Raw genomic sequence first — 22043 nt, 5'->3', positions numbered from 1 at the left:
TCATCAACATTAGAAAAATAAAAATATAATTTTTCTAATAACGAATTTGTTTATTTATTTACATTTAAAAAAAAAACTTGTTTCTCTACAACATTCTATTTGAAATTTTCCAAATTACTTGGAAATTTAATTATATAATTTTATTTATCTTTTATTTTGCAATATTGAGTGTTTATAAAGCAAATTGAGAGAAAAATTTTATTTTTCAAAAGTTTTCATATCATATTTGAACTTTAATCTGAATAAAAGTTGATACATTCTATTGCGACTTCTTCTTCATTTTCTATTCTATTCCGGAACAGATTATAAATTTTTCTAATTCACATTAGTAAATTTTTTTTCCTTCTAAACTGCTACGCTTATAAATACCACAGAAAATGAAAAAGACAGTTCAGTTTCAATTTCATAATCGAGGAATTTTATTTTAAGAGTTAAAATGAGGTAAATATTTTCTTTTTCCAATTGTAAATACTTTAAAAAAAATATCTACAAAAATTTATTTAAAAATTATTTTTAGATTCTATTTAATCACAACATTATTGTTAATAACAATATGTGTGCTTGCTGATGTTTCGGCTAAAAAATCATTCAAAACACATCGATCAAAGAGACAAAATGAAGCACAAGATGAGACAACGACGGCAGCAAATGAAGCACAAGATGAGACAACTACGGCAGCAAATGAAGCAGAAATAAAACCAGAAGCGGAAAATAATAAAAATCCAACAGAAATAAAAGCTCAACCAGAGGAGAAAAATGAAAATTCACCGGCTAATAATGAAGGTAAATCGGAAAATAAGGAAAAAGATAAGAAAAATGATTCCTCGAGCGAAGAGTCAGATGAATCATCAAATAAAAAAAAATCCCGAAGAAGTTTGAAATTAATTGACGATATATCTAAAAGTAAAAGTGACGAATCCAAGAAAATGAAGCGAATCAAAAGAAGAATAAGATCTCATAATGGAAATAATAGATTGGAAAAAAATTTTGAAGAATTCAGAAAAATGAAAAAATTACGAAGAAGTTTACAAGATAAGGCTGACGAGTCTAGTAAGAGTGATAAGTCAAAGGAGAAACATCAAAAAATGCGAAGAAGTTTATTGGCAGACGAAAAAGACAAGAGCAAAAGTGATAAATCAAAAGAGGAACATCAAAAACTGCGAAGAAGTTTGTTAGGAAACGAAGAGGACAAAAGTAAAAGTGATAAATCGAAGGAGCATCAAAAAATGCGAAGAAGTTTGTTAGCAGACGAAAAGGACAAAAGCAAAAGTGATAAATCAAAAGAAGAGAAACATCAAAAAATGCGAAGAAGTTTGTTAGCAGACGAAAAGGACAAAAGCAAAAGTGATAAATCAAAAGAAGAGGAACATCAAAAAATGCGAAGAAGTTTGTTAGCAGACGAAAAGGACAAAAGCAAAAGTGATAAATCAAAAGAAGAGAAACATCAAAAAATGCGAAGAAGTTTGTTAGCAGACGAAAAGGACAAAAGCAAAAGTGATAAATCAAAAGAAGAGAAACATCAAAAAATGCGAAGAAGTTTGTTAGCAGACGAAAAGGACAAAAGCAAAAGTGATAAATCAAAAGAAGAGAAACATCAAAAAATGCGAAGAGGTTTCTTAGCAAATGAAGAGAACCAAAGTAAAAGTGATAAATCAAAAGAGGAAAATCTAAAAATGCGAAGAAGTTTACTAGAAAACGAAGAGGACAAAAGTAAAAGTGATAAATCAAAAGAGCATCATCAACAAATTAGAAGAAGTTTGTCAGAAAACGAAGAGGACAAAAGTAAAAGTGATAAATCAAAAGAGCATCATCAACACATGCGAAGAAGTTTATCAGAAAACGAAGAGTAAGCAAATAGCAAAAGCGACATATGTCAAGAATTTTGCTAGAAAACGAAAACTTTAGAAAAGAGGGATGCACCAAAGAAAATAAAAAGTCTGCAAAAAATACTTTTACAACAAATATTGTTATTAAATAATGAAATACAGAAAAATAAATTTGTATACAACCGTCATTTACAATAAAATTTTCTATATTTTCAAAAAATGTACAAAGTTATATTTTAACAACGTAAATAAATATTTACATTCCACATTATGATTCCTAAGTTTAGATACTTTTTGTGTCGATGATATTTTTAACGTAAAAATAGATAGAGAGTGAAATAAATTGTTTTCTCATAATCTTTCAATCACTAGGAATTATTTGATCTGAAAGGAAAAATTTTATATTGTATTAAATTTGAGTCTGAAGAATATTTTTCCTTTATTACTTACTGCCTCTGACACTTGTGAACTCAATAACCCATCCTTTTCCACCGTTGTTTATACTCGTTCTATAAGTAACTTCAACTTCATTGTTAGAACCGTAAAAATTAGCTGGAAGATGCTGCAAAGAGAGAATTTTATTTGTGATTTCAATTTGCCGAAAATTACTGACTTGAGGTGATATAATAATTATTAGTCTTACCGATCCGCAGTAGACTGCAGCATTATTTAAACTATATACTTGAACATTGTTTGTACCGCAAAGTTCGTCAGAGCCAATATCAAAATCTGTAAATACTAGAGCGACTTTAAAACCCACAGGAACACTGATATGCCAAGTACATTCACTTTCGTTTCTAAAAGGACCAGGATACATTGGTGAAGTAAATTTACCAGCGTAGTTAAATATTTTCCCTCCACAACCACGTCCTAAAAAGGAATAATTATAATGAAATAAAATGTTTTCATGATTATTACTTAAATTTTGCATGGGATTAAGTAAACACACTAAAATAAAATATTTAAACACTATTCATAAAGAATTACCTTTATCTGTAGCCACATAGGTAATATCATAACCATTATACTTTCTAGAATTAGTTTGAAACGAATGGAAACTTAATTTATTGCCAGTACTAAAGACGGGATCAGGTATTTCATATCCGCACGCATTTATTAGACGATGATCCTTAAAACCTCCATCAAAAATCTATTGTTTATAAAATAATTAATATGCTTTTGAGCAAGAATTAAACTCATATAAATTATTTTATTCAATAACCAACTCACCTGTAATGAACTTTCTTCACAACTATCATAACCGCCTAATCTAAAGTTATTAAAGTACAAAGAGATTGTGTGATTGATGGGAGCAGTAATTGTGAGCCAGCATTCCACGAAACCCTGATGTACCAATCTTCCCTGCACTCCTGTTCGATTTCGATCGCACATAGATGTGCCATATTCAAACTCAAATCCTTTATGTTTCTGTAATTTCTGTACTGATGACTTAAATTTAACTTCTATTTTGTCACCATAGCTAAAACAGTTGTCGATTAAAATATTATTATTATCATTATTAGTTACATAAATACGCATTAAATAACGTAAAAGTTTTTCATAAATCATTCTGAATTTATTACCTGTAGAAATCATGAGGCATTATACTTCCGCAATATTTTAATGTTTCAGTAGGTAAAAGATGATGCTAAATATAAAATAAATTAAAATTAGATTTTGAAAATAATTTTTATAAATTCTTTTCGAGTTCAAAAATTTCTTGTTTGACTAGCGTAATTATGATATGAAATGCTGATGACCTTAGCGCTCATACCACCCTGAACAGATTTTAAGCTTTTTTTCACTAGGTGAAAAGGGGTACTAAGTGTCTTTCCACTACGAAAGGAAGCTTCATTTTAAAAATTGGAGGGTCTTCAAACAAGGAGTTGTTCACTGAGAAGGTTACAAGGATTGTCGGCGAACTTGGTAAAGTGCAGTCTGCGAGTCGAAAGGTTACTTCCAAAATTTGCGACCCAGATTGCCTTGCTCAGAAAACAGAAGTCGAAGAAGCATTGGAGCAGATTTTAGGACGATTTTTAACGTAAGTCGTTAGAAAGGAGATATCCTTTTAAATTGTTTAAATGATCTAAATAAAAAGCCAAGAGTTTTACTAGCACTATTGACCATATCTGATACATGATCTTTAAATGACAAACTAGGTGAAAAAGAAGCAACAAGATCCTTGATCCCATTAACCCTTTCAACATAGTTCCCATCAATAGAATACTGATAAGAGATCATAGCTTTCCCCTTCACAAATGTCATAACTTTACATTTATCAATATTTAAATTTAATTTATTATTTTTACACCAATCATTAAAATGATTTAAATTATCTTGAAGTACTTGACACGAATTGGCATCAGTAATTGGAAGATAAAGTTTCACATCATCTGCATAAAGTAGGTGATAACATATTAAAGAGAGAGTTAAGTCGTTCATGTAGACTGTAAAAGGTAAAGGTCCAAGATTAGATCCCTGAGGAACACCTGATGAAGGGAAAAAAGGTTTAGATTCAAATCCTTCATATTGAATAAAATTAGGTTGATTAGATAAATAAGATTTAATTACATGTACTAATTTATCCGGCAATCCAAGAGTTAGGAGTTTATTTATCAGCAACTGATGATCAACCGTATCAAATGCTTTACTAAGATCTGTGTAGATTACATCAACTTGAGGATACTCATTTAGTAGATCATAAATACGTTGGGTGAAAACTAATAAATTAGTAATTGTTGATCTTTTAGGGATGAAACCATGCTGATAAATAAGGATTTCACTTGATAACTTGCCAAATATAATTTCATAAATGCACAATTCAAAGATCTTGGAGAAATTATTTATAATAGAAATAGGACGGTAGTTTGTCACTTCAGATCTTAAGTCGGACCTTCAGGATGCCAAAGAGACTCTCGCTAGGACCAAAAATAAATAGTGCAGAAAAAGGGGCACGAAAGGGTCACGTGAGCAACATAATCACAAGGTTTGAAGGCTACAAAAATCTGAATTTTTAAAATTTCTTTAATGAATAATTCGAGGTATCCCAGACTGTATCCGCTATACTGTTTATATATGATTTTCAAGGCTTTTGCCATCTTGTCAGTACTGTATTGCTATAGAACAAGTGTAATCTTTAAAGGAATTAAATAAATAAAAATTTTACCATGCTCAAGCTGAATGGTTCTTCTATTTTGCCGCTAACAACATGGTTTTCTCCATATCCTTCAGAAATAATATGTTGATCCTAATGAATACAGAACGTTAATTTTATTATTAAATACATTAATTAATTTGTAAACATTAGAGCGTATTTGATTATTACTACTGTATGCGCTACGTACATTATAGTCTGTTATTTGAACATATTCTTCATAACATTCTTGCTCATCCATTAGATCGAAATTAGTAAAGTGAATATAATAGACTCCACGGGACGAGGATCCAGTCAGTAACCATCTACAAGTGATATCTGACGGATATGGATCAGGATATGATGGTGATCGAAGAGTCTGTGTCTTATCACTGAAAAGTAACTCTGTTGCTCCACAATAAGCTGAAAAGTTTTCAAAAGCAATTATTGTATTTTCCACTTAAATTATATTATATATATATATAATAACTAACAATATTAATTTAGATTAAAAATTAAATTTACGTTGTAACTACATTAGGTGTAGATATATACCATGTCACGTTAACTTTTAACTAGAGAAAATCAAGATCGATATTATTATTCATTATGCTCACATTCAATTGCTTCAATTGTGGCAGTTACGCCTCTTCCAACAAGTGATCCATCTGTAAAAAGCCTTATCCACAAAGAATTTGTGGAAGATGTCACTGAAGAAGGTGAACTACTGCCGCACACTTGTGCTAGTAGATCCCCGTATTGAGATTTTCCATCCCTTATCTAAAAGTTATTTTAATGAATCGAAATGAATTGATTAATATAAAGTAAGTTGAAAAAAAAATGAATAAATCGAAAATTCAAGTGTTATTTAATTAGTTAAATGCGTTAAATTTTTTCTTGAATTCTTACCTCTAAGTAATCGCCTGAGCACAATCTATCGAAACGAATTGTTCTATTTGCATTTGGTTTTAAATCAATAGAATTAATAGTAAATCTTAGTTGTTTGGTGGGTGACGTGATTGCTGTCCAGTGACAATCTTGTATTGAATCATAAAATTCAGACTTTTGTGTCCTAAAGGAAATTGAGTCAGTAATGTTTAAAATACCTCCACATCCTTCAGCTTCATTGTTTGCAAATGTTACCTAAAAATAAAATGTACTTCAGTCGATTGCGAATACGATGCATTCAAGATTTTCCTTGTTGTTTAGCTTATTTGAAAGTATTTTAAGAGCAATTCTATTTTATATTCGAAAGTATAGAAATTTGTTTTGAAACGACACCAGTCGCAGACTGAAATTCTAATACTTCCTGGTGCGAAAACTAAGAAACATTTCAACTACTTACCAAGGCTTTGAAACCTCCGAAATGATGAGATTCGTCAGAAATAAAGTTAACAGTCATTATGTTGCTAGAAGTTTTAACAACCGGAAGCATGCCAGTTAAATTTCCACAATAACATCCTAAACGTGTTCTAATGTCAATCAAAGCTCCTTCATACACGTCAACCGCATCAAAAGAACAACTACAAAAAAAATAGTTTTATTTTGGATATACATTGTTACAACATTTAAAACAATTTAAATATTTGAAATTACTTTTTACTACCCACACAGCATCGAAACATTTCTAAAAGTTGACTGAACATTGCATGAAAGTTTAAAATATCTTCAACTCTCATGCAATGTTCAGTAAACTTTTACACCAAACATTGAATAACATCGGGGATTTAAAGAACAACTTCAAGTTTCATGAGCTTCGCAACTAAAGATTACCTTGAACTATACTCTAGTGAAAATTCCTCAAAACGAAGTACTACTCTCTTGGTTGTAGGAGCTTTAATGATCCAAGTGCAATTGATTCCTCCGAAATATGTTGGACCATTATTAAGGGAACTAATCATCTGGGGTTCGGTTATCTCTCCACCGCATTCTATATTTAAAAAAATGGTTCGTATAGTTTATTAAACATGGGACAATTATTTTATCTGTTTTCTCATACATTATTTAAAAAAATTACTTCCAGTGAACTCACCACTTAAAAAGTATCTCAAGAAAAAGCCAGGCATTTGGCGGTAGGAATCCGTTCTTAATATAATTTGCATTTTTGAATAGGACTTCTGAATCGCAGGCAATTCGGATCCACAAAAGACAGTTTCAAATGGTTCATCGAAATAGTACATTCCTTCAGTTATAATTGTAACATTATCCCAGCGGCAATCACGTTTACCTAGAAAAATAATATAGGTATTGCAGACCACTTCTTCAGAGAATACTAAAAAACATGTCGTTCATAATTAAATCCAATAACACCTTTATTTCCTTGTTCAACCTGGAAGTCCAAAAAGTCAACAATAATATTTTTCTCAGGCGCAATTAGAGTATAGTTGCAAAACTGGTTTCTTTTATAGGAACTTGGATAATTTGGTGATTTTATATACTTCATTTCCTTAGTAACATCAAATACTCCTCCACAATCTTGATACCACAGAGCTCTAAATCCATCTCCTTCAATTGCCTCATTTGAATGGAATAAAACTTTTAAACGTGTCGAAGTCGAATTATATGGACCTGGAGTATTTCGACCACAAACTTTATCAATTTCAATCCATTCGTTATCTCCTTTCTCGTTGTCGTTCCATTTAAATAACTTTAAACATCAGAAACATATATTTTTGGTAGAATTAATTAAAAGTGTCATGAATAGAAATATTTGACTCATTACCTGTAGATAATCATTCTGACAATTTGTACTGGATTCTAAATTAAATCTATCCACAAACTCAAGTCGAATATGATAACCTGCCTCGGCCACAAGGGTCCACACACATTCGACATTCGGTAAATAGGATGATGGGAATCTGCAAATGCCAAATTTATATTTATACTCAAATATATTTACACTAATTTCCAATTCAACTGGAGAACAAAATATCTTACTTAGGAGAGGAGATTTCTTTTCGATTTCCGCGATAAACACTACCGCATTCATTTCCAATTTGATCTAAAGTAAATTCAAAATCATTTGGCGTAGTTTCAGAATAGAATTCAATCCAAAGTTTATGACTGGAGCTGACAATTTTTTGTGGTATTATATTTCCACAAATTTTATCTAATTCTGGAGAATTAGGCCCACCGTTTCTATAAAACAAAATTATAACTTCAATTATATTAATTTATTATAGAGTTATTTTTCAGGGGCAGAAAACTGTTTTGTTTTACCTAACAATAATGTAATTTTTTTCACAACTTCCTAAATTTATGGAATTAAAGTTCAAATTTATAATTTCTCCATTGTCCGGAAATTTAACTTCCCATGCACAATTTATTGGGAAAGTTTCGACTATTGGAGTTCTAATTGTATGGAAAGGACCTCCTAAGACTCCACCACATTGTTGCCATTCGTATGTTAGATTAATTTTCATAGGAGATACTTCAGTTGCATTCAGTACCTGAAAAAAAAAATATTATTTATTTTGAAATAGAAGAGAGATCTTAATTTGGTAATTTTTTTTAAGAAGATGTTTCATTCCAAGAATTAGATAAGTTTACCTTAATAGTATTTGAAGTGGATGGAGTTCGCACGTACATTGGTTTGGACATAAGATTACCACAAACAGTAGCAATTAGTGCATCAGGATCTATGGGAGAAATAATTTAGAAGAACTCATCAAACAAGACTACCATTATTTCTATCTCTTGAATTTGAAGTAGATTTTCAATTTCATTTAAATCTGATTCCAAATGAAGAAACAACAAACCTGTAACCCTGACGTATTGTTGATAGAATAAACAATTCCTAGTTGCTTGTCGCGTGTCTCCAATAATGCCAGAAACTTTTAAAGTCATTGTTATTCCAGTTTCATTTGTAAAAGGAAGAATCTCTTCCGGAGGTTCCATTTTCCATTGACAGTAGAAGGCTGTTTCGTTGAAAGGTCTTGTAGTTGGTACCGAAAGGCTGCCTTTCTGATCTTTCATTAACCCACCACAAGCTGAAATACCAAAAACTGATTTAGACCACAATTATTATTAATAAATCACAATTTTAAATTACACCCAATAAGCACAAGATATTGACTTCAGAATATTTCATCTTCGAGATGTTTTGGTATACACTAGAAATTTATGGAATTAACTCACGAGCTGGTGCAACGGCTGAGAATTTGGCTTTCAACCCACGTTGTCCAAATTGAGAGAAGTGGGAAACAACCATTATGTTAGAAGAACTAACAATACGTTTCTCAGAATCACTAGCTTTCAAGAATCTTATCTTCGAAATATGGTACATGTCGTTAAAGAACTGAAATCACCCAAAATTTATTTACACTTGTCCGTAAACAACTAACTAAATTTTTAATTTTCTCAATTGTTACCTTAATTGGATATCTATCATCTGATTCAATGTCTAGGACATCTACAACAACTTGAAAACCTTCTGGAACTACAATTCTCCATACACAGTATCTAAATTCAGAATAGATGTAATTTAATAATCTTAAATGAAGAGAAAATTATGTAAGTTGATCTTCCCCTCAAATTTACCTTCTTAGATTTCCATTCGGATAACCCGATGTCTTGAATTCACCAAACATTCCCGATAGAGCACCGCCACATTCTGAAAAATAAATTATTGTTTATCATCTTTGAAGTTACAATTCTTAAGTATCCAAGAAGAATTTACAAGTACAAATTTACAGTATAAATTTTAGGTCAGGTAAATTTTTCATCATCACTTACTTTCAAAGCTTATAGAATAATTTAAACTAAATCCCCTGTACCAGGTAAATTCTTTATCGTCTGTTACGAAAGTAATTAATGCCTCATTAGATGCAGTTCTTATTAATTCTGGTTTATTCCATCCACAATATGTACCAATCTCCGTAGCTGAAAATAAAAAAACCAGTGAATAAATTTTCTGTTCATGTAGTTGTTCTGTTCACTAGTAATTCTAATAATTAAAACTCACCTGTACTATTTTCAGGTAATTTCTCACTAATAATTAAATGATCAGTTTGATTACATTTTCTCAAACTGGGTAAATGTATATCTTGGAACTGAATTCTTAATGAATAACTCAATGGTCCAATAATCCACCAAACGCAATTTTGATTTTTTGGATAATTATTAGGATAATTTGGTGATCTAATTACACCACGAACACCTCTCATTATTCCCCCACATATAGCTGAAATAATTAGTTGAAAAATTTAGTAAAAAATATCACCTTTAAAATTTCCTTAAAGAGTTAGAAAAATATCAACCATCTGTTGTTACAACTGCATGGAATCCATTCTTTTGATCTGAGACATCGGAATAGAAATGAACATATAAAGCATTATCGTTTGAAGTAATTGTACTGGGAGCAATGTCTGAACAAAATCTTCCCAATATTTTCGAGGATTCCGTACCACCATCTCGAATTTCAACGTACTCTTTTTCACAGCTGTTGGAATGAATTTAAAGTTCGATAAAAAGAATTCAATTAATTACTAAATCGGTTAAAATAATTTTGAAAAAAAATTGATTACTTTGCACTGTCTGTTAAATCGAAGGCATTGATGAAATGAATTGATAGCCTTTTTCCAGCTGGGGCTAAAAGTGTCCAAATACATTCAGTGTATGGTGGTGGTACATTTGGATAATTCGGCGTTGAAAACTCTACGGAACTGTTTTCACCAGATAGAATTAATTGTCCCCCACAATCCATTCCGACTTCCCTGAAAACAAATAATTATTTACTACTGCATCTGCATGAGTGTTGCTATGGAGTGCCAAATAATCGTAAATCATTGATTACCTGTATGACAATTTGAATTTTGCAGAAGATGCCAGCCATACTGCTTTAACATACAATTTATTTGTTGTTGTCATTAAAGATGAAGGAAGACTATCACCGCAATATTTTCCTTCTCCAAGAAGAGGAGAAAATGCCGATTCTCCATTCTTTAACTGAAAATTATAATAAAAATTATTTGTTGAAACTGATACTTGTTCAGATCTAAAAAGAAGAAAAGGAAAATATCAAACCATTATGAAATTGCGATTGCAAACTTTAGGATCTTTGTTCATCATTTCTAATTCAAGAAATTTGACTTCTATTGTTCTTCCTGGTCTAACAGTAACATTCCATTCGCATCGAAGTGAATGTACAGCATAATAAGAAGAATTATCGTACTGAATGATTCCTGTTGGTCCTTTCAATTGTCCTCCACATTCTACAGAAATAATTCACTTAAGTTACTCAAAAGCAGAAATAGAACGGGAAATTAACTTGATATTAAAAATACCTCTATAAACAACAGCCTCGAAACCTGTTCCATTTACACCATAATCAGATACAAAACGAACAGTCATTTCATTACCAGTTGGTATAGTAATTAATGAATTATTCGACAGACATTCCTGTCTCAGTAAAGTTCCATCATTCGAATTTAAAGCGTTTCCTGAATAAATAGCAACATAATCTGTAAGACAATCGGTTGTTTCCTCTAGATCCATTGATCGACCTTGGAAAGTAAGATGCGTTCCCAATGGTGATGTAAAGAACCAATTGCATTCCAAATTAGTGGAATATCCATCTGGATATCCCGGAGAAGAAATTACATAACTTTCATTTCGAGGATCCGTTAAACTTATCATTTGATTGCATTCTGACACTGAGAGGAAGAATTTAAATTTATAGAAACCTTCAAATTAGGCGGAGAAAGGTTAAAAACTAGAAACTTACATTTTTGTACTTGATTCTCTTCATGAATTTCACCTCTTGGAATTTGGTGCCATGATAGCAAGAACAAAGAACCGGCATTATGCCACTGTAACTATTAACAAAATATGTCATTTATAGATTCTGATAGTAATGAATATTTACATTAATGACTTACACTATAAACCACTGATACTAATTTAATGTAAACGGTATCACTACTGGAATAGACAGGTTCTGGTTTAGTTATTCCACAATCAGAAAATAACGTAGGAGCTTCATCATTATAACCATCGTATATCTAGAGTAATAATAATTACAATTTCAAGACTCTAAAATCGCTAAACAATTTGTAGATTAAAGAAATAATTTTAATAAAAATTTACATCAAGTTTAACAGAACACCCATCGTAAACATGTCCAATAAATCCAATTGCAAAGTCCTGAAATTCGATCTTTATAATCCATCCAAACTCAACAGTAATTCTCCAACTGTATTCTTCATTGAATACCAAAGGCTTAGGATATAGAGGCGATGCAATTTGTCCAGTTGGTCCATCTAAATCCATTCCATGAAGAAGAACGTAATCTGCTCTAAAACCAGATGCTGTTCCTTTCCCATCACTTCTAAATTTAATCCAAAGTGTTTTATTTGATATAATTGTTTCTGGAGTTTCAGAGCAAAATACTCCCAATAATTTTCCAATTCCATTGCTCTCACGTACTTCCAAATAATCTTCATTGCAATGTGAACTTGTTTCTAAACTAAATTCTGGAAAACCTAAAACTATTCCATTTCCAGGTGACACTGAAATTGTCCAAATACATTCAGCATTCATTGGATAACTATTTGGATATGATGGAGACGTTAGTGATCCACTCATTGATGAATAATTTCCACCACAAGCGGTATTTAGACTAGAATAGAAAGCTGAAAATGAACTTTCAGAATTGTATAAATTCGACACTAGATTCACTGTTAAAGAATTTCCACTACTGATAATCGGCGGTGGAACGTCAGTTGTGCACCATGTTCCCAATGAAGGTCCCTCAATGATAGGACCATCATGAACTTGCACGTACTGATTATCACAATCACTTGGAAATTGCATATGAGTAAAAGTTAAAGTAATGTGATCGGCTGGAATTTTAGAAAGAAATATTCATTAACTATTAAACAAATTGTTGATGAAGTTCAAATGTAAACAATTTACCTGGATCTTCAGCAATAAGAATCCAACTACAGTTTGTTGCCAGTTCCCTCAAAAATAAGGACGAAGATGTACTTAAAATACCATTGTCCTTTACTGTTATTGTAGCACCACATGCTCTTTGGTAATCAGCTTTGAAACCTTTGGCAGTGAGGAAACTGTCACTTCTCATTACTACTAGCATTTGATTTCCAGTAGAAGTCAATGTAGGCGGTATTTTATTATGACAAAAAGTACCAAGCAAAGCAGCTGTGTTTGACGGTCCATCATATACCTAAAGTTTGAAAATAATCAGCTAAATCAGCAATCCTCTTTGTACCAAAACATAATAATTAAGTATACTAACTTTAACATAGTCATCTGAGCAATTCTTCGTATTCTCAATATCAAAGTTAGTGAAATTCAATCTAACTACATGATCCGTATCGACTATCAAAAGCCACTCACAGTTTTGATTATGTGGATAATTTTGAGGATAATAAGGCGAATGAATTGAACCAGATTGTGCTGTGAAATGCCCTCCACATCTCAAATTAACACTTTCGTATCTGGCTTGGAAACCTTTATTCGCAGTGGAACCATCAGAAATGAATCTGACATATATTTTATTTCCAGAGCTGGTGAATGTAACAGGTTTTGTTGAGTGGCATAATTCTCCTAATTTTGGCGCCTTATCATTTCCACCACTGTAAATATCAACTAAATCGAAGTCACAGTTGGAGCCTTTTTCAGTTAAAACCTCATCAAATGTCAGTTGTATACTGTGTACGTAGTCAACTTCTATTAACCATTCACAGACAGTATCTAGGGGATAACCGGTAGGATATCCCGGAGAACTGAATGTACCTTTAGGTTTCGTTAAATGTTCTACGCAGCCATTTACAACCCATTCAAGTCTAAATCCATTGTGATTAATAAAACTATCAGTGATAAATGTTACAAAAACCTGATGCTCCTTTGAGGCAATTTTAGGTGGAAGTATTTCCGTATCACAAAATGTACCTAAAACATTTGTTGCGGTCCCTTCGGAACCCTCTTCTATTTTTAGATAATCATTATCACAAACATTTTCATTTCTTCCACTTTCTAGCTCGAAATGGGAGAATGTTATGTTCACCTTGTTACCAATTGGTGCCTCTATCATCCAAGTGCAATTAGTCGAATGCTCGTAATTTCGAGGAAAGTTTGGCGATTCGATAACTCCTTGGATACCACGAATTGTATTGTGGCATTCTGGTAGTTTACGAAAAAATTTATTTATAATTTATGTAATTATTATTCAAGGAAGAGTTAACGAACAAAGGAAACTTACCGGTGCTGTACTTAAGATGAAATCCTCGATAATGGTTAGAAGGATCACTTCTAAATCGAATTGTTACTAGATTACTTTGGAATGTGACAACATTTGGATATTTAGTACCACAATAACGATTGACATTCTGACGATTAGCGTCGCTACCTTCACCAATTTCCAAATAATCAAATCGACAAGTATTATGAGTTTCCAACTCAAAGTCGGCAAATACAATTTGCACAAAGCTACCAGCTGATACTATAATGTTCCATGTACAGAGAGCACTTTTTCCGTACGGTTGTGGATAATTTGGAGAAATAATGTCACCATTCGCTGCTGTTAATGTACCTCCACATCCTGAAGAATTTCGATAATTCTTATTTTCTTAATCGAAAAAATTATAATCATGCTTTTCCTAAAGAATTTCCATACCTATTGTCAAGAGATCCCACTCAATTTCGAAACCTTTATCCGCTTCAGTTGTATCGCTGACGAATCTCAAAAACATGTGATTACTGAAACTTTTAATGGTGCTTGGAATAGTTCCTAAATCACCACAGTATTTTCCAATTAAAGGTGAGTTATTATAAAGACCATTTCTGTAATAAATTAAACATTAGGTACATGCTATTTACATGATATTTGTAGCGACAATTTTCATTCCTTCAAAAAATATCTTACCTTATTTCTAGATAATCATATAAACAACCTTTCTTTTCTATCTGAAAATCTTTCACTCGAAGAATTACTTGATGCTTACTAGGTGCTTCGATTATCCACTCGCAAGTCACAGATCTTGGATAATTTTCAGGATAATTAGGAGATCTAATAACTCCAGTCATTGCAAACAAATGTCCGTCACATGACTTTGAAATATCCACAAATTTATAATGTGCATTAAAACCTCGGTATCCCAAATTGAAATCTGATCGAAAAGCTATTGTCATATCTTGTCCTTGAGTCATCATTGATGGAGGTAAAACGTTACTACAGAATCTAAAAAAATTGATTTTTAAACAAAATGCCTAATTACTTTTTTATCAATATTAATTTTATTATTAAATCCATTACTTTCCCATGGTTTTCGATGCAGTGACTTTATAGCTATCGAAAAGTTCCACATAATCATTTCTACATTTAAAATCGTGCTCGAGACTAAATAGACTCCAAGAAATTTGAACAATATGACCAGGAGGTGCGTGAATTAACCAAATACAGTTTAAATTATTTCTGTATTCTCCTCCACCAACTGGATACTGAATATCACCTTCTGGATCTGTATGTATTCCTCCACATTCTAAAAGAGCATCATGCATTAAAAATTGTGATGGGATGGGAAAAATTTATGAAAAGACTCACCAACATCTAAAGTTGTGTAATTGGCTGAAAAGCCACGATATTGTACATTGATATCGCTTTCAAACACCAAGTACATATAGTTATGTTTCGATATATAAGGTTCAGCTGGCATATTATCATTAGTTCCGCAAAGTGAAGCAAGACGAGTGGCATTGTCATTCATTCCATCGTAGATATTAAGAAGATCATATGCACATACACCTTGACCCAATGTTTCAATCTCCAGAAATTCTAGACTAAGTGCTATTACTTTACCCGCTGGTTGAATAATTTTGTAGGTACACATTTTAGATGGTGGATACAATGATGGATATAAAGGAGATTGTATGGTTCCATTAGGTTCATAAAATTCCCCACCACAAGCTGTTTCGTATTTCAAATGAAAACCTTGCCTATGACTAGACATATCCGTTTGTAAACGAATTAGCAAGATGTTTGTATTTAGAGTCGCAGACTCCGGAAGATCATATCCACAGTAACTTCCAATTAGTGGTGATTCCATTGTACCACCTTCGTAAAGCTGCAAACAATATATTTTACAAAATAAGTTACAAAAAAATAATTAAACTCTTTCTCCTCTTAATACGAACCGAAACCGAATCAAAGATACATGATGTCGATGATTCGAGTTCAAATCCAATCCAAGTTATTTTGATTCGTTCATTTGGAGGAAGACGGATTTCCCATTCACAAACTGTATTTGCTTCATAGCCCACTGATGATAAATATCCAGGTGATGCAATGTCTCCATGATCTTGAGTGAAGACACCCCCACATTCCGGTGAGGCTGAAATTATCACTTGTACTGAAAATTCCATTAATTTAAATTTATTTATTCTACAACTTTTATATTTACCTGCCTGACTGGAATAGGTGATTTGAAAACCAAAATCCTGACCAGCACTGTCTGAATGAAAATGTAATATAAGTTCCGATCCAGAGGATATAAGAGGTGTTGGATGAGTGTGATTGCAATATAAACCAATCTGCCTGTTCCCGTAAGTTGTAGTCTCATTAATCTGCAAAATAAATAGAAGTATAAATAAATATTATGACTACCCGGGAAGTCAGTGTCCTAGCATCGTAGAGATTTAGACCGAACTGGGATACTCCTAAATATTATGGAAGTATTAAGAAATCAAAAATCATGATTGGAAAAAAATTGTTAATTAATAATGAAGTTAAACTTGCTTGCAAATAATCATATTCACAGGTGGCATGTTCTTCCAGCATCATTTGAGCAAAATGGAGATTAATCCTTTTTCCTGGGGTAACATAAATATACCAGTAGCAATCTCTATGTGGTGGATACTTTCCTGGATAACCAGGAGAATTAATTGTTCCTATATCAGCTCTAATTGTATTTCCACAAACTGGAGGAATCACATTCCATGTAAAGGCGAATCCTTCTGATGCTACAGTATGATCAGAACGAAACCAAAAATAAAGGGCATTATGTGAGGAAATAATATTTCCTCTATTCGGTAGATTACCAATTCCACCACAAAATCTACCAAACGGATGATCCCTTGTACTTTCTCCATCGTGAATCTACAATAAATTAAATATAAATACAAGTTAACATTTGCTAAAGGAGTAATTTTAATGGTAATAATATAGAAGCTTACTTCCAGAAAATCATAGGCACACTCAGATGAAGATTCTAAGGAGAATCGAGTAAACGTGACATTAAAGACAAAACTGTGATTGGTTTTCAATTGCCAAGCGCATGTTTGTCCATCCTGATAATTTACACCACCAAGTGGATATTCAACAGTACCAGCAGGATCTCTTAAAACTGCACCACATGATTGTCTCGACTTTTGGCACCTTGATCCAGTGAAACTTGATGTACATTCGCAAGTGACACCTCCAGATAACGTTCTCTTGCAAACTCCGTTATTTCTACAGGGATTTGGATTGCATGGATCAACCGCTAAATTGCATAAAATACCTGCATGAAAAATTATTGTTATTAGTATTATAGATAAACGAAGAGGGAAAAAATTTCTTCAAGTTTGCTATTTTCTTATTTTTCATTGTTACTCCTATGTTTCATTGTTACCCATGTAACCATTTTGACAATGGCATGAGAACGTATTTCCAACTCCAGGAATACATGATCCGTGAATACAAGGACTACTAGCGCAAGCTCCCGTGTGATCTGTTGGGCTCGATTGAGGAGTGCAAGTAGCAATTCCATCTCCAATGTATCCAGGATGACAGCGACAGGTGACTCCACTAAATGAACTTTCGGAGCATATTGCCAAAGGATGGCAACCTCCATTATTAATCTTACAGCCACCGACATAGGTGCATATTTCTCCGTTACCTTCATAGCCTGTTGGACAAGATCCACAAATTCGGGAGCCCTTACAAAAACAATTATAATTGTAGTTACGAACTGCATATATTTCTATAATTTTGGGTTACTTGGAAAACTTCTATTTCCTTCAATGAAACAAATATTTACCATTGTATTGATGCACTGTACTCGAGGTACTGTACTACATCCTCCATTGTCATAAAGACACTCGTCAACATCACTACAATAATATCCATTTCCAGTGTAACCTTGTGGACAGCTGCCACAAAAATATGATCCTGGAACGTTGTGACAAACAACAGGAGGATTCACCGAACATGGTGGATGATTTAATGCACATTCATTAACATCTTTGGTACATGTCGGATTTGTTACATCTTGGGCTTCCCATCCCTAAACAAAGGGAATAATATAATACTATAAAAGTTTGTAGGAAGTGTAATCTTTCTTATCATCCTAGATGTGTTTTCTGCTTTCTACTTTACCAAATGGGTCGTTCGCTAGATACTGTAAACCTTTTATTGTCTCATTTATTTATCAAATTCTATACGGGTTTAAAACGAGCCATTTTGTACAAATGTGCTAACAATGAATGGTTTGTCACGTTTATAAAAAAATAAAATTACACAGACCAGCAAAAATCTGTTAGCTAAAAGCTAATAACGACGAAGGTTATTCGCCAAAGAAATTCTGTTTGATTAGTTTACCTGTTTACAAAGACAAGTATAGCCAAGTGGTGATCCTGCAACAGTAATACAATGGCCGTGCCCACATAATTCTGCATCATTTTGCAAACTACAATTTGTTGATTTCAATACACAGTCCTTTCCATACCATCCTGGAGAACAAATGCACCTACAAAATTTTTCTCTTTATTTAAAATTATTCCCCAATAATAGTAGTAAATACTAATAGCAAAGATTTAAATTATTAAACCACTCTTATTATCATTTGTTGCAGAAATAGAATACAAAATTAATTTACTCGTATGAACCAAAAATATTGTGGCAAGTTGCTCCGTTTTGACAACCCAAGTCGGTGTTTTTGTATTTCATGCATTCATCAACATCAATGGAACAAAATGGACCCTATAAAAGAACAATTCTTGTATCTGCTTCTATATTGAAATCAGAGAGTATTTTTATTTTTATTCTACCTCAAAATTAGTAGGACAAAGACATTGAACACCATCATAAAGATCTATACATGTGCCACCATTCTGGCATGGATCGCTGACACAATCATTTCGTCTCAACTTTCGTTCAATATTTCTCACTTTCTTTGCCAAATTTGTCACCTATGGAAGATATATTTTCAATTATTAAATTTTGTTTAAGACAGCTGATTATAAATTCCAAAAATTTATTAAAAAAGCCTTACCCTCAATCTTACTTTGCGAACTTCCTCATTTCTAGTCTCTTCTATTTCCTGTAAATGAAAGTTAACAAGCGGTTCTGTAATTGTCAATAACAATGATAATTATTAACTTTAAAGTGTACCTGCAACCATACAAGTTAATACGGTTGAAAAAAATTTAGATGCTATAGAGGATTAATATTACGAAATTAGAAGACACTTGTCTTCTAATTTTTAAAGTATATTGAAGAATATTACATACACCAGAAGGAGCGAATGATAAGATATCAATAGATATAATGCCTTCATTAGAAAAATGTCTTATATCCGTCAATAATTTCAAGTGTACTCAATCTAAAAACACTTAAATATAGTTTAAGGATTTTTAAACAGATACTACGTCCACTTGAAATCGTAGATAGATAAAACGGTAACAATTGTCATGGGCAGTATACGAGGAAACGGTAATGCAGAAACAAAAGGAAACCCCCTTTGAAATATTAACTGGAAATGAATTTATAAATAGTAAATTTTTAGAATAAATGATCAAGTTCAAAATAAAATACGAGGAGACTTTAGTTAACCCATATTAATGCCCTTGGGCATACTAATAAACACTGACGCAAACCAACTAAATTGGAATTAGGATATTACGTCGAAAACATGAATTTGAGAATGTTGATTACGAATTCGACTTCAATTTTTCAAAATTCAAAATGGCGGATCCAATATGGCGACCGATTTCTTAAAAAAATTAACGGATTCGCTTGAAACTTGCTACTTAGGGATTTTCGGGTTTGCTAATTACGAATCTGATGTTTATTTCTTAAAATTCAAAATGGTGGATCCAATATGGCTGACAATTTTTTTTTAAACTTGACGAATTTGCTTGAAACTTGTTACTCGGGAGTTTTTGAGAATGCTGATTACAAATTTGGTTCGTGATCAGCATTTTTTGACAAAACTTTACGGATTTGCTTGGAATTTGCTACTAGAGAGTTCTCCAGGTCGCTGATTATAGACCTGGTATTAATTTTTTAAAATTCAAAATAAATCTAATATGGCGGACGATTTTTGAAAAAGTCAACAAATTAGCTGGAAATTTATTAAAAATCGCTTACCGGGTTTGTATTTGGATTTAAATTTGAAGTATTAGCATAAGTGGAATCTCGGCCTGTTAATGAATCCATCCGTCGGAGAAGTCCATGAGGGCCTTCTACATATTCAGATAATCTCTGAATACTAAATTCAATGTCTGCTAAACGCCCACTTTTCCATCTGTCTATCAATTTTGAAGCTTTTTGTGCCTTTTAAAAATTAAAAATAATTTTGTTTCATTTCAAAGCGATGTATGCTTTTTAACATATACTAAAAAGCGAAAAAAACAAATTTTTTTTATTTAAAAACAATATTATAATTTTACCTCCGTTGCGACGTGTAGTAAATTAATATCATTAATGTTAACGACTCCATTTCCCAAAGGTTTTAAAGTAATATTTTTATCTTTAGCACTTGATATAAATAAGTTGCCATCTATTGACTCCAAAACTGGTCTGTTTAGGATAATTTTTTAATTTTATTATCGTTATGCAAAATTTTTATTTCTAAAGAACAATATTGTTTACAAACTCATTCTTTTCTTTTGAAAAAAAAACATTATATTCTCCCATTCCTTAATATTTTTATAGAAAATTCTTCATAAGGAAATAATTTGCATCATTTCTATTTCTTAATTACAATTATTGCTTTCAAAAAATTCAATTTTTATTAAACTAATGGGAAAAAAATGTTTAGAAATTCTTTTTGTTAATTACAAATTTTAATTGAAAATGAAATTGAAACTTTTTAAATTTTTAGAAAATAATGAAAAAAATTTTAACTCAAAAAAATGTTCTGTTACATTTATTTACGAATTTCTTTAATTGCAAAATTATTCGAAAACATCAATAACTTCTTTTTTAAATAAATATTTAATTATTATTATTTTTCCACAGGAATTAAGATATTCAAAAATTTTAAATTCAAACCTTTTTCAAATTAAACAACTTATATAAAAGTATTGTTATAAAACATGAAGATATCGATTGCTCCGAGTCGAAGACTCGGAGTAATCGATTTCTTCATGTTTTATATTAATTAATAATTAACGAGTGAGAAAATCATTCATTTATATTATAATAATATTGTTACTGTAAATTTTTCAAAACTATTTTCATCATTTCAATTCAATTATTATTATTTTCAACAATTTTTAATTATACTTTTTATGAAAATAATTTAATATTTGCGTAAAATTTTATTAAAATTTCTTTTAAAATAATTGAATTCTTTTTGGAAAATTTTATTAAAATAGATATTGAAAATCATTGAAATGAGAAAATTTTTTGAAAATAATTGAAATTTGACAAGAATTTTATTGAAATTTTAAAAAATAATTGAATTTCAGAGAAGAATTTTATTACTTTCGAAAATAATTGAAATTTTGACGAGAATTTTTTTTAAATTTTGAAATAATTATTATTATTTTTAGTTTTAAAATAATTGTAAATTTCAATCATAAAAGATTCCATTAAAAAAAAATTTTAACAGTCATTCACAAAATTTCACCTTTCGTTAATCCAAGCTTCACAAAATTTACAAAAAATTATAAACAACCATATTGTTCTTAATAACATATTGCAATGCGCTTTTTTAATAAAACTACTTTTAAAAATTTACAAAAAATTACAACATTTCGAATCACTGTATACACTTTCAGTAGTTTTCACAAGAAGAACTAGATTTAAAATGCCTGGAACAAATTGTGGGGTTCAAAATGAAGCTGTTTAGTGGGCGTAT

The 22043-nt window shown here is 31.5% G+C and overlaps 2 protein-coding genes across 4 annotated transcripts; one reads left to right on the top strand and one right to left on the bottom strand.

Annotated features, from left to right (window-relative positions):
* Window positions 1-280: 280 nt before the first annotated feature.
* On the top strand, window positions 281-2257 carry LOC122509249 (splicing regulatory glutamine/lysine-rich protein 1-like). Its single transcript, XM_043623177.1, has 2 exons — window positions 281-441; window positions 518-2257. Exons 1-2 carry the CDS (start codon window positions 437-439, stop codon window positions 1848-1850), a joined length of 1338 nt encoding a protein of 445 aa, XP_043479112.1. The 5' UTR covers window positions 281-436; the 3' UTR covers window positions 1851-2257.
* On the bottom strand, window positions 2015-21970 carry LOC122509248 (cubilin-like). 3 transcript variants are annotated; one of them, XM_043623175.1, is made up of 52 exons: window positions 21813-21970; window positions 20629-20758; window positions 20327-20512; window positions 19230-19277; window positions 19006-19146; window positions 18834-18937; window positions 18557-18704; window positions 17997-18242; window positions 17589-17895; window positions 17152-17477; window positions 16715-17074; window positions 16380-16542; window positions 16114-16310; window positions 15524-16043; window positions 15236-15461; window positions 14846-15160; window positions 14597-14763; window positions 14183-14521; window positions 13217-14103; window positions 12874-13144; window positions 12046-12800; window positions 11838-11960; window positions 11684-11774; window positions 11244-11612; window positions 10984-11171; window positions 10754-10905; window positions 10485-10673; window positions 10218-10399; window positions 9923-10141; window positions 9694-9840; window positions 9499-9571; window positions 9330-9420; window positions 9097-9256; window positions 8718-8948; window positions 8509-8597; window positions 8179-8408; window positions 7897-8097; window positions 7682-7817; window positions 7270-7606; window positions 6992-7186; window positions 6733-6889; window positions 6305-6482; window positions 5869-6102; window positions 5577-5739; window positions 5171-5382; window positions 4993-5073; window positions 3410-3474; window positions 3057-3306; window positions 2814-2976; window positions 2470-2696; window positions 2277-2388; window positions 2015-2210 (listed from the first exon to the last, which is right to left on the bottom strand). In XM_043623175.1, the coding sequence occupies exons 1-52, from the start codon at window positions 21878-21880 to the stop codon at window positions 2188-2190; spliced, it is 11172 nt and encodes a 3723-aa protein (XP_043479110.1). In that variant the 5' UTR covers window positions 21881-21970; the 3' UTR covers window positions 2015-2187. The 3 variants fall into 3 exon arrangements, with proteins under 3 accessions (XP_043479110.1, XP_043479109.1, XP_043479111.1); XM_043623174.1 differs by having other exon boundaries at window positions 2277-2696; XM_043623176.1 differs by lacking the exons at window positions 20327-20512; window positions 20629-20758; window positions 21813-21970 and adding an exon at window positions 19349-19458 and having other exon boundaries at window positions 2277-2696.
* Between the last annotated feature and the right edge of the window lie 73 nt (window positions 21971-22043).

Source organism: Leptopilina heterotoma, unplaced genomic scaffold, assembly GCF_015476425.1.
Source record: "Leptopilina heterotoma isolate Lh14 unplaced genomic scaffold, ASM1547642v1 Lhet_6, whole genome shotgun sequence".
Classification (NCBI taxonomy): domain Eukaryota; kingdom Metazoa; phylum Arthropoda; class Insecta; order Hymenoptera; family Figitidae; genus Leptopilina; species Leptopilina heterotoma.
The sequence above is the reverse complement of the archived record's forward strand: the minus strand, read 5'-3'. Positions and strand labels throughout refer to the sequence as shown.

Excerpts from the sequence above, each read along its gene's own strand:
- LOC122509248 (XM_043623174.1), bottom strand. The coding sequence starts at position 21,880 with ATGTTATTAAGAACAATATGGTTGTTTATAATTTTTTGTAAATTTTGT. Across the intron at positions 9,841-9,922 it reads ATTACCTGAAAATAGTACAG|CTACGGAGATTGGTACATAT; the intron begins GTGAGTTTTAAT and ends TTTTATTTTCAG. Across the intron at positions 6,890-6,991 it reads CTTGAGATACTTTTTAAGTG|AATGCGGTGGAGAGATAACC; the intron begins GTGAGTTCACTG and ends TTTTAAATATAG.